The 12,292-nt window shown below is 37.7% G+C and overlaps 1 protein-coding gene across 15 annotated transcripts in view; it reads left to right on the top strand.

The window, feature by feature from the left end:
- CAPRIN1 (cell cycle associated protein 1) overlaps positions 1-12,292 on the top strand; it is a 38,279-nt gene that overhangs the window by 20,273 nt on the left and 5,714 nt on the right. For 5 of the 15 annotated variants that reach the window (XM_084851698.1, XM_084851677.1, XM_084851691.1 and 2 more), the window contains 11 exons: positions 558-610; positions 696-782; positions 3,441-3,596; positions 3,795-3,903; positions 4,616-4,677; positions 7,977-8,087; positions 8,645-8,794; positions 9,001-9,154; positions 9,683-9,877; positions 10,706-10,806; positions 11,420-11,483. In XM_084851698.1, the coding sequence (XP_084707824.1) occupies positions 558-610; positions 696-782; positions 3,441-3,596; positions 3,795-3,903; positions 4,616-4,677; positions 7,977-8,087; positions 8,645-8,794; positions 9,001-9,154; positions 9,683-9,877; positions 10,706-10,806; positions 11,420-11,483 (1,242 nt within the window). Of the gene's footprint in view, positions 1-557; positions 611-695; positions 783-3,440; positions 3,597-3,794; positions 3,904-4,615; positions 4,678-7,976; positions 8,088-8,644; positions 8,795-9,000; positions 9,155-9,682; positions 10,001-10,705; positions 10,807-11,419; positions 11,484-12,292 lie in introns of those variants that run through there. The other 10 variants (XM_084851752.1, XM_084851726.1, XM_084851737.1 and 7 more) reach the window with 4 other exon arrangements.

The following is a 12,292-nucleotide window of genomic DNA, read 5'->3' as shown; positions in this document are numbered from 1 at the left end:
CTATATTGTTCATTGGGGTCAGCCACAGAAAGCAACATTGGACTAAATCATGTATAGCTGATCATCTGTATTACAAACTTAAAACTGATTTTTAAACTATTACATTTCCTTGTCTTTCCCCATACAACATTTTGGCCACCAAACCCAAGTAAAACTTGTAGTGTAGATACGCTTAGGTTACATTGTTATGGCCAAACTTCATGAAATGTTCTTGTAATGGATAAATACTATATTCTTAACTGCGTAAAATTTTGACTTCGATATCTGAATTTTACTTTTTGAAGATGCATGTCAAGGTATGTACTAAATAATCATTTTAGCACTCCTGTGCACATGTGCTTAAGATTTCACTTCAGTTAACTAAAAAAGTAGGTTCTTTTATAAATAAATGTTAAAATTGTTTATAGAATTATAAACCAAATTGCAGACTTTTTCAGAGCTGTATTACTTGAGTAGAACTATTTTCTCTGTGGATTAAGAGATGGATATTTGAGGGCATATATGTTGTTAATATGTTTTTATGCAGCCTTACCTAAAATAGTGTATTTTCCTCATAGAGCCAGAGCCAACGGAAGAATATACTGAACCCAGTGAAGTTGAATCAACAGAGGTACAATTCAGTGGAAAGATTGCAGTCACATTTTTAAAAATGAATTCTGCTGTCTTATGGTTGTACTCTCTCACTTTTATTTTAGTATGTAAACAGACAGTTCATGGCAGAGACTCAGTTCAGCAGTAGTGAGAAGGAACAGGTAGATGAGTGGACAGTTGAAACTGTTGAGGTAAGGTGTTCTGTATGCTTAGGTAATGTTGCAATCTGTTTTCATTCCCTCATAACTCATACACAGCTATAATCTAAACAGAATTGTAGTTTTTTAACAGGCTTGAGCTGAATCTCCTAGGATGTCCTAATGAGGAAAAATAAACATTTCAAAATGTTCTACTTCGTAAGCAAATATATGTAAATGAGCAAATCCTTTATAGTGAAGATTTAGAGAGGTAGGACTGCAAAGTTAGGTATAATTTAAAAAGGCCCTTTTTCAGTGCTATGCATTGTTGTCCTTGGTTGTGAACAACATGAAGTTCTATCTTGCATTTGAAAATTCCTCATGTAAACTTAATCACAATTCATTAGTTGGTACATAAGTAAGAGTAGACCAGCGTGTCAGAAGAAAATGGCTTGGATCCAAAGGCACCCTCGCATGACCAGAAGGTGTTTCTGCTCACACAACCTGCCCCTCGATTTCTGCCAATTTCCCTCTGCCACTGTAGCTTGCTGTGCCATAACTGATACTGTTCTGGAGAGTCTTTTTAATCAGTAGGAACAACTTTTTAAGTGGCATGAGGCTGCACTCAGGAGGAGCGGGCAGGAAATCCTTTTTGCATGAGAAGAATTCTGGTCGTGCATCTTGGAACCAAGTTTATATCTGCTATCATAAAATATAGTTGGACATTTTCTGCTTTATCACTTCTTCCTACATTGAGTAATTCTTCCAGCATATGTAAAATAGTTTAATAAATATTTCTACATGTATACCAGGAACGCTATGGCAGCATATTTACCCTTCAGATTGTTTTTATTGACAGATTGGAATGAACCTAACCACTAGGTAGAACAGATGTTTTTCAGGATGCTTGAACACAATAAAACTTAGTTCACCCTAATCTAGAATTGTAGAGTTACAGCATTGACCACTGTTGTCTTCAGCCTTTGAAGAGGTAGTGTGTCTGTCAGTTGACTTGCTGGAGTAGACTTCTAGCTTTTTTATTCATCCAGCTTTGTCAGTAGTATAGCTGGAATGCAGAATTTTGTGTGGAACTTCTGTATCCTTTTAAAAGCTGCAAGCATTTGGCATTTGTAGTTCAAGGCTAACCATGATGAAATGTTCATTATTTTTATAACATAATTTCATTTGATAGTTAAACCTGAGGTTGTATTAGTAACCTGTTGTGTGTATGTGCATGTTCTGAATGAAAGAATTTGACAAATTTCTAGATATTCAGTACAATGGAGTTGTTACTCTTTTATCTCTTTGCAGTCCCTCATATGGTTCTGCATAGAGAAACATTCAGAACTTTCTAGAGCTATGTGAACGTTTTGGCAGGAAGCCGGCTCCCAGTCCTCAGTGCAAGGATAAACGGGAAAAGCTAAATTTGAACAGAATAAGAATAATAGAATAGTAGGGTTGGAAGGGACCTATAAGATCGAGTCCAACAGTGAATATCTTAAAAATGTTTACTGAGAATAACCAAGTTTTGGAGTTCAGTTTTGCAGAATGGAAGTTCCTGCCCTGAAAGGTGGCCTAGAATTATTTTACATTAAAAAAAATAAGTATCAGCTAGTATTCCTTGAACATCTTAGCCTGCACTACTTGGTTTAATGCTTCTAACATGCAGGATGGTGGAGAATAAAGAAATAAAGAATTTCTTTATTCTTATAAAGAAATCATAAGAATTTCTTTAGATGCTATAGGCCCCTTTGTAGATACAATTTCAACAACTTCCTGTCATCTGAAATTCAAGTGGCTCAGAGTTGATGCAAACAAGTCATTTCATACCTGTATGGTCAGGTATGGTGGAACAAACACCATCAGATACACTCAGTGACAACAAATTCTGTTGGATATGATCTTCTTTGGAAGCCAGTGACAATTGCATTGATCTTAATAGCTCAGGATTGCATCCATTAATTGAAAGGCCATTATAGAAGGGATATAACTTAAAGGTGACTGGAAATGTCTTGAAAGCAGGTGTGGGGGGGGGCGGGATACAAATTGTGGCTGTTTACCAAGGAAATGCCAAATCTATTATTAGAATTGTGTAAGCAGAGTACTGTAACGTAATCATATGATTCACTTTGGTTATAGTGTTTGGGGATCTCTTCTCTTCCGGTGTATCCCAGCTGCCCAAAAGCCCGGGCACTATGAGCTGTTAAAAAGAATGTATAGGATGGAGATGCTCAAACATATAAGAAGTTCTGTAGGACTGGAAATGCTCAAACATACAAACAGTTCTATAGGATTGTGTGCCAGTCTCTCTGAGTTAAATTCTATGTTGATCATTATTATATTGATCAAAATCCCAAGCATGTGGGCAAAACAGATGTTTGAAATAAAGGGGTGTCAGCAGATTGCTAGGTTTTAGTGCCTTGACTTTTGCTGCAACCAGCTTTCATTTCCCTGTCTTTAGCTAACCTAAACAAGCAGAAATACTAGCTTTATCTAAATCCTTCTAATCCCCCTCTTTTTTTGCAGGTATTGTAGGTATTTTTATAGAGAGAGAATGACAGATGTCCTAACCGTTTGACGTTTAACATGTATAGTGCTTGTCCTTGCAGGAAATGTAAAAGAATACATCTTGTTACAGTCAGTTTATCTGTAATGGGCCAGTAACTGAAACTTGTGTCACACTGAATCTCAATTTTCATTATTCTGATGTAGGTGGTAAACTCACTCCAGCAGCAACCACAGGCTACATCTCCTCCAGTTCCAGATGCCCATGCGCTTACTGCTGTGGCTCAAGCAGATCCTCTTGTTAGAAGACAAAGAGTACAGGACCTTATGGCACAAATGCAAGGCCCCTACAACTTCATGCAGGTGTGTTGTTTCCTGCTCCAAATCAATAATTGGATTAAAAAAGATTCTCAATCATTAAAAAAAAATACTACAGTCCAGTTGAAGTTGGGAACTTTTCACTCCTTTTGAATTGAACCAAAGAGCTCAGCCCTAGCTGACATACTTTTTAAGGGGTACTGTTTTAGTGAACCTTGTTCATATCTTGTCTTAACTATCTAGGATTCCATGCTGGAATTTGAGAACCAGGCACTTGACCCGGCTATTGTTTCGGCCCAGCCTATGAATCCAGCACAAAACTTGGACATGCCACAGATGGTTTGCCCGCCAGGTTGGTAATATAAGTTGTATCTAGATGGAGTGTATGGCAAAATTTTTACTGTAATTCAAGTAACTAATAATTTAAAATCTTTTTATGCTAACTGAAAACTTCTGTCTTATAGTTGGATTGTCAGGTGGGCTAGTGGATGTGAACTACTATTTGTAGCTTGATGCTGCGTCGGTTCACATGTAACAACAGCCCAGGGGTTAAACAGCCCATGGGCTGTCATGATAAAGCAGGTGTGCTGCCTGCAGCAAGCCGGTCACTTCTGTTTTTAATCAACAATGTACAATTGGCCTGTTAGTAGGTTGCTGTGCGACTCTGGAGTGTGTGACATGTGGACCTGGAGTGTTTGGTTGTTCAGCATGTCAAATGGGCCAATCGTAGGTTGTTGATTAAAAGTGGAAGTGGTTAGTGTGGGAAGTAGAGTGCTTGCGTTTTCATGGTCGACAGCCTGTGGGTTGTTTAGCCAACCTATTGGCTGTCATTATGTGAGAACCTGGTCAATGTCTTTGTCATTGGTTTCAGCGAGGTTTATAAATAGAAATCAAAGAGTAAACAGTCGCTAGTTAATGAAAAATCTGGTGGAATCTGACACTGATCTCCCTGCTCTTAGTTTTCTGTAGAAAACAATTATCTTAAGTCTGGTGCAGTACTTTACAGTGCAAATATTTTAACTGGTATATTAATTTTAATGTGGGTAATATTACTATATTTCCAGTTCATACAGAATCCAGACTTGCCCAGCCCACCCAGGTTTCTGTACAACCTGAAGCCACACAGGTAAGAACTCTTCCTTGAAAACTGTTGGCTGAATCTCTTCTCTCCCCCATCTCCTTCAAGTATTATGTTATGTTCTGTGAAAATTTCTTCAATCTGTTGTGATTAGCAGGGATAATACCTTGAATATTAAAAGAAATTTGACTGCAGAGGCTCTGGATTGGATCCAGTCTTATGCTCAGCTGAGTTCCACTACTGCTGGAGGAAGGGAGTGGGTTTGTGATTTTATCCAATCCCCTTTCACCCCATAGCCCCTAGCACCATGTTCCAGGCGATCTGGGGACAGTCTGGAACAGTGGGGAGATGGTGCTGGGGGCTACAGAATGAAGGAGAAATGGAGAAACTGCTCCCTACCCCTGTTTCTCTACCTCCCAGCTCCCTCTGTGAATGGAAGGATCTCTTTTGTTGACCGACTGGCAAGTCTGGATCAAACTCTGTTTTTCACATTCCTGTCACAGGAAATTGATCTCCCTAAGCCTGTGGGGTTGTTGTGGAACCCTAGCAGCTTTTGGAGATGCTTGTAAAACTTTATTTTTAGAAAATCTGAACTACTTCATATTCTGTGTTCCTCAACAATTATTGTGTCAGTTGTCACGTAGTGGTTCATCTCACTTTCTTCATTTTTTAAAAAAATTGCATTTAACTTACTAAGATATCAGGGGTCCATTTTGCCCTTATTGAAATTAATGGGAAAATGAAACTACCAATGCCAGCTAATTGGGGTCCATTCTTTCCCCAGCAGCTTTGCAAAATAGGGTATGGAAGATAAAAGTTTGCGTGTATCACAAATTCCATCTTTTATGGTTATACATTTTTTTTTGTACGTTCCTCTGTGCACAATTTTTTTGTCATATGAGTTAACCCCCCCCCCCCTTTATAACACCGATTCTAATTTGTAATGTTTTGGATTTTTTTTAAGTATAAAGTTGGTTATATTGTGACCAGCCAGATGAGCGATTAATAAATTTAATAAATAAAACAAAAATTGTGCCCCTTCCATTATTTATTCTGAGCCTAGTATTTCACCTAGGCATTTTTTGGTTTTGATTTCTCTTTCTCTGCCAGGACTACCCGATAGCCCAATGACAATTGCCTAAATGGTGGGTTATACCTCCCCCTCCCAACTTACGTGTCATAATGAACCCCAAGCATTTTTGTTATTTATTTAAAAAAAACAAAAACTTTGTATGGTCTAATGTATACACTAGTAGTTTTTCTCTTTCTTGTGTTTTTGGAATGTGATACCAGTAAAACCTATTTTTTTAATGTTAAATTAGAGTAATTTTGAAATCAATCTTCATTTCCAGCTATAACTTTAAAGGAATCTATTGGACCTCAGTAAGAGATAAGATACCTTTAAAACAAATCGTGTATGAGGGGTAAGGTTAAACCACTAACAGAGATAATGATATAATAAGCTTTTCTTTACTGCAGCTTCGAATCTTGCTCATTTTTAGCCACATCCATATGAAAGAAAATATACTGAAGAATTTGATAGCTAATATTAAGAGAGATCTTTGTTGGAAGAGTAGTGAAAGATTTCACAATGATAATCAAAAGAATACAATATCCTCAGGTCCACTGAGTAGTCCTGAGTTAATTATTACATAGCCCTTTAAAAATGTATGGATACCAATCCTGATAAAGGTTTTTAAAATGTACGGTCCTTAGGAATATATCAACACTTCCTCCCATTTAAATTCATTTTTTAGTATGGAAATTAATGTTCAGTTCTTTTCAGTAAAGTCAAATGAAGATCTTATTCATTTGCACAACTCCACCCAATATTGGTTTCCATTTGCAACATACCTCTGTAGATTTAGTGCCATGTGATAGCCAAGCTAGATTCTAATAACACCATTCCATAATACAAATATTACATGTTATTTCTGCATGTTTGCTAATCCATTCTCCAGTTTGCCCTGCCTTCCTCTTGTGATGAAAGCTGTGTAACATTCTGTTCAGCCTTACCTTCATACTTCTGTTGTAGAAGAATGTTGTGTCATTAGAGATGCGAGCTTCCCTTTACTCTTCCTAAGACTTCAAAATACCAGAAACATGTTTCTTTGCAATGTGTTAGCCTGTTTCCTATAGCACCCATTATCTTATCACTCTACAGCAGACAGTAGTTCCTCAGTTATTTCTGCTTCGTAGTTTGCTAATTGAAGAGACCAGGCAGAAATTAGGGATTCAGCTAAATAATCTCAGATTGTTGACTTTCAATCCATGCCCTTCTATCCAGAAAAAATAAAGCTAAATTTTAGTATCATGCTGGCAACACGGAAGCTTGCTTATTGTCTGTCATCCCTGTCAACTTTAGGAATGGGCTAAATGCTGGCTGGGATTGTGATCTTGATGGTGGCGCACTTACATAACATCATGCCCCCTGAATTACTTGTTTGCCTTGGTTCAGACATTGGGCACACAGTAATGTCCCTCACATGTTTGGGCCTGGAACTCAGAAGGGCCCACGTGAGTGTCTTGCACTCTGCACAGTTCTCCCAACCTTTTCTGAAATATATTGTAACCTCGATTTCCCCAGCTCTTACAAGACATTCTTGTGTTGCTGGGCATAATTTTTCCTGAGGCCCTATGGACCTTACTATAACCCAGTTATTTGAAATGGGTGTTAGCTGTTCACAGTCCTGAGTGTACTTCATTAGGCTATGCCAGGGGCCTCCAACTTTTTTGGACCTGTGGGCACATTTGGGAATTTAAGAAACTGCTGTGGGCACCACCACAAAATGCCTAATCAATGGATTGCTGCTTTGGGATCTACCTGTAACGTTTATGGATCTTGGGCTGCATCTTATTGAGCACCATGTCTACTGGGCACTGCAATGTCTCTTTTAATAAGGGATTGTCTAATTTAGCTAATAGCTAGTGGTTCAGTACAGCTAATGTTTCTTTTAAGCATACGTTTGGGCAATGTCCAATAGTTGCTTCTTTTGGGGAGAAGGTTATTACACAGTTAAAATTTGTAACAGAACTGTACACACATTTAAATTATTAACCTGCTTCATGGATATTTAGAAATGGTCAGCATAAATGGATTTTTCTATCCATGTTTTTTTTTTCTGTCCATCTGGCCTTGATGGAAACTAATGTAAAATAAGACTTTTGACCAAAAAAGTGTTTATGTAGTAGGATAAATGAATACCTTTTGGTGTTTTTAAACATGATTAAATTAATGTAGAAGAATGTTGCTAGCACAGATGTCAGTAAAAACTCATGAAATTCATAGCAAGGATTTACCCAGAGGCCCTGGCAGGAGTTTCTGCTAAATTTTAAAACTTTGACAGGTCCCCTTGGTTTCTTCCGCAAGTGAGGGATATTCAGCATCCCAGCCCATGTATCAGCCTTCTCATTCAACAGAACAGCGGCCTCAGAAAGAATCAGTTGACCCGATTCAGGCAAGTTATGAGACTTCATTTTGCTTGGGAAGGGGAAACTTGCTTCATTCCTGCATATATGGATAATGAGAGTGGCCCTCTAACAAACTTGGAAATCACTTTGATTTTAGGCACCAGGTTTTTTGGCCATTTTTCTAGCTCATGTGTGTTTTTAATCTTGTTTGTGTCTTCTAATGTTGGACATTCCTTTTACCGGAAGCAGTTTCTTTAGTGTTTTAAACTTGTGTTTCTGTACATCTAACGAGAGGTTCACTAAGCACAATTGATATTTTCTTGATAGGGAGGAGGAACATTGCAGATTCAGTGTGATTGGCACAAGAACTTATTTCCCACATTCATTTTAGGCACAAAGGTAGTGCAGAGGAGAGCGTCAGGGTCCTTCTCCCCAATTATATAGAGCAGGATAATAAGTGCTAGATAAATGGGGATTATATAGCTTATCCTTGCCCTAGGAACGCTTGATGAACAATTACCTCTATTTCATAATATGATCTCATAATAGAATAAATGATACTCTATTATCGCGTACTAACATCAGAATGAATTTTATTTGTCAGGCTTCAATAACTTTAAATGCAGATCAGACACCAACATCATCACCCCTTCCAGCTGCATCCCAGCCTCAGGTATTTCAGGCTGCCTCTAGCAAACCTTTGCATAGCAGCGGAATCAATGTTAATGCAGCTCCATTCCAGTCCATGCAGACAGTAAGTACTAAACGAATATTGAATACTTATCATAGGTGCTAAAATGTTTGGACATCAGCATCTTGATAAAGTAATGGTTAATTGTGTCATGAATACTATTGGTAGTTTATTTGTCTATGGAACTTTGCTTGAGTTCCACAACAGCATTTGGTAAAGACTTAAGGAAAATACTGACTCTGTTTGGGTCCTTTTTACTTCTCATACAGGTATTTAACATGAATGCACCTGTTCCTCCAGTCAATGAGCCAGAAACCCTAAAGCAACAAAATCAGTACCAGACCAGTTACAGCCAGACTTTCTCCAATCAGCCTCACCAAGTAGAGCAATCAGAACTTCAGCAAGAACAGCAGCTCCAGACAGGTAAATTTGTGAAAGATGGAAGGTAAATGCTGCATTTGGAAAAGCAAGCTTTCAAGAGATGTAGACCAAATAAAAACGAATCCTGACTGACATTGTTTAAATAACATATTGGGCATGTATGATAAAAAGAAGCAGTTCTACAAAGGGGAAAAGAGCTGTGGAATATAGTTAATCACTTACAATGTTGGTGCCTATATGTACCGTATCAAATAAAATTCATCTCCCAACTTGTAAGAGAAAAATAATTAACAGAAACACTAGCAAATGCAATCAGTGTGGTATACTGAAACCCTGTGTAAATCATGCAGACATCTAGGGTACATTTTACATGTTCAGGGAATTCAGACTGCCATGTTGGATTTAATTCTGCAAACAATCTTTCTTTAGGTAGGTAAACATTTACTGTCCTACTTGGTGGCTCTTAAGCAGAGTACATTGGTGAGTTAGCTTGATATTATTTGAGTCTTTAGGAAACTGGAGTATAAATTCAAACTTTTTGTACTTTCTTGGTTTTTTTTTTCATTTCAGTGGTTGGCACCTACCATGGTTCCCCGGACCAGTCCCATCAAGTGGCAGGTAACCACCAGCAGCCTCCACAACAGAATACTGGGTTCCCACGTAACAGTCAGCCTTATTATAACAGCCGGGGAGTGTCTCGTGGTGGATCACGCGGCACTCGAGGCTTAATGAATGGATACAGGGGACCAGCCAATGGGTTTAGAGGTAAAAACTTAAAAACCTTTTAAGACTAATTCTGAATGTTTTTCAGAAATGCAGAATGTCCAGGAGCTTAAGCATTATAGTGGCATGCTTTAATTTTTTAATGAAGTAACGTGCTGAAGAGTTGTCTAAGCTTGCTGCGTTTTCTCTGCTATAGTGTTAGTGAATAAACAACAACAAGAAAATACATGACAGCAATGTATTAACATTGCAGTTCTTTCAGTGGATATGTAGTATGAAACTGACTTCCCTATTTGTAACCAGCTAAATGGCTGAATCTTTTTTCAGGGTTTGTTCTTTCCTTGGCTTAAAAAACCAAGTCTCTCATTTATTCCATTTATTCACAAACTGTGACATTTGGTGCCTGCATTTATTAAACCACTTAAAATAATTATGTATAAACATCTATTATACACAATATGAAATCTTGAGCGATACTGAAGACACTGAGTAGTGTGCAAGAGCCCAGATGCAGGTTAAAGACTTATACACTAATTTCATATCGGGAAGGGTTTAGTGTAGCACAGATACAGGAAGTTTACTTCTTTGCCATCCAGTATTGCATCATGCAGGTCTAGCATATTCTCACTGGTGAGGAATGTTTCCATTGCTGCCATATATATATCTCACTTGTTAGCAGAAGACATGTTCTTCACTTCCGGCATTGTTTTCACAGACTAAGATGGTGTATGGATTGCTTTCTCTGATGCAGAATACTTCTTTTTATTAACTTGAATATTCCCGCATAATTCTGAATATATACATATTTCTGAATACCTATATCTTCCATAAGGTAATACTTTTCAGTAAGGTTTCTATCCTGATTTTTAGGAGGGTATGATGGCTACCGCCCTTCATTTTCCAACACTCCAAATAGTGGTTACACACAGGCACAATTCAATGCTCCTCGGGACTATTCCAACTACCAGCGGGTAAGTTGATTGAACTGTGAAAAGGCTTCCCTAGTTTAGAGTGTTTTTAATCAAATTCAGATGTGTGTTTTTATAACAACTTGGCATTTCTTTTATCAAAAATGTAATTGGATAAGGACTTAATATTCTGATTGAACTTAAAAGTTAACAATTTTCTCATTGGGTGAAAATTGGCCAGGGCCTTAATATTTTCTGCTTTATCTGCTTTATTAGACTGCAGTCATATGTTATCATATTCCCATTAATAGTGAATTTGTTTGGTTGAGTAGCTTTCAGTTCAGAAGTGAAAAAGGGCCATCCAAAAATAAGGCGGAAGTTTCTACATACTCTGGTATTCCCTAGGTACACAGAAGTATAGACTTTTGTCAATTAAGATGTTTTTAAACTGTCCCAAACTACTTGAGTAGAACCTTTGAGCTTACAGAATGCTGATTGCAGTTGAGCAAAGAGAGAAAGAAGCGTTGAGCAGTTGAGACACTAAAGCGAGGCTGAAACATTGCGTGAGATCCTTTGGATCCTAGTCAAAAAATTATGTTCTGAAATATTGAAATGTCAAACACTTGAAACCTAACTTCATTTGTTACACTAGTGTTTGGTCTTCTTTAAATTCTAGGATGGATATCAACAGAATTTCAAGCGTGGCTCTGGACAAAGTGGTCCTCGAGGTGCCCCTCGAGGTAATATTCAAGTGGCAAATTTCTGCTTTGAATCTGTACAGAGATCCTCTTGAGTTGCAGACTCCCAGATATTTCAGCTCAACTGTGTTTAATTCCTGTAGATATTTGTTGAAAATTGTTAATAAGTTCGGTTTTTGAACTGTACATTGTTCAATTTTCCTTCTTAGCTTTATATTTAAGGCTACTAGGTTGCTTTGTAAGCTTAACCAGTTGTGAGATGTGTAATTTTTCTCTGAAAAAATGCTTGCCCCTTTACCTTTTTTGCAGCTCTAATAGCGTCTACACTATTGTTTTTTTCCTACTGTTTGAATTTCAGTAAAGAACTTGCATGATTTGTAGCTTATACAGAAAATCTGTTTTTTAGCTATATATATATAGCTAAAAATATATAACTTTCAGCTATATAGCTGAAAGTTATATATTTTTGTACATAAATAGAATTTGTTGAAATAGTCCTATTCAATTGATTTCATAAGTCATTTATATATTTAGAAGTTTTTTCCTTTTCGGCTGCATTATATGCATGAGCACAGGGCACACAGGACGGAGTTAGGTGGTGCTGTAGGAGGCACACACATATCTCCCAGTCCCTGCAGCATTCCCTTACACTACGCATGTATGCACGCTTGGTGAAACGGAGGGCAGGGAAGGACTGGTCTTAGTCTAGTGGCAAGGCACTGTGCCTGCACTTAAGTGGATAAAAGCCAATATTATTTTGGTGGACCACCTAAAAATTAATGTAGGAATCTTTATGAGGCAGAAAAGACAGCTAAATCTCAGGTTCATCTTGTCCAAATTTGGTTGTAACT

Source organism: Heloderma suspectum, chromosome 1 (genome assembly GCF_057233095.1).
Source record: "Heloderma suspectum isolate Gila_16-S chromosome 1, 16-S_ref, whole genome shotgun sequence".
Taxonomy (NCBI): Eukaryota; Metazoa; Chordata; class Lepidosauria; order Squamata; family Helodermatidae; genus Heloderma; species Heloderma suspectum.
The sequence above is the reverse complement of the archived record's forward strand: the minus strand, read 5'-3'. Positions and strand labels throughout refer to the sequence as shown.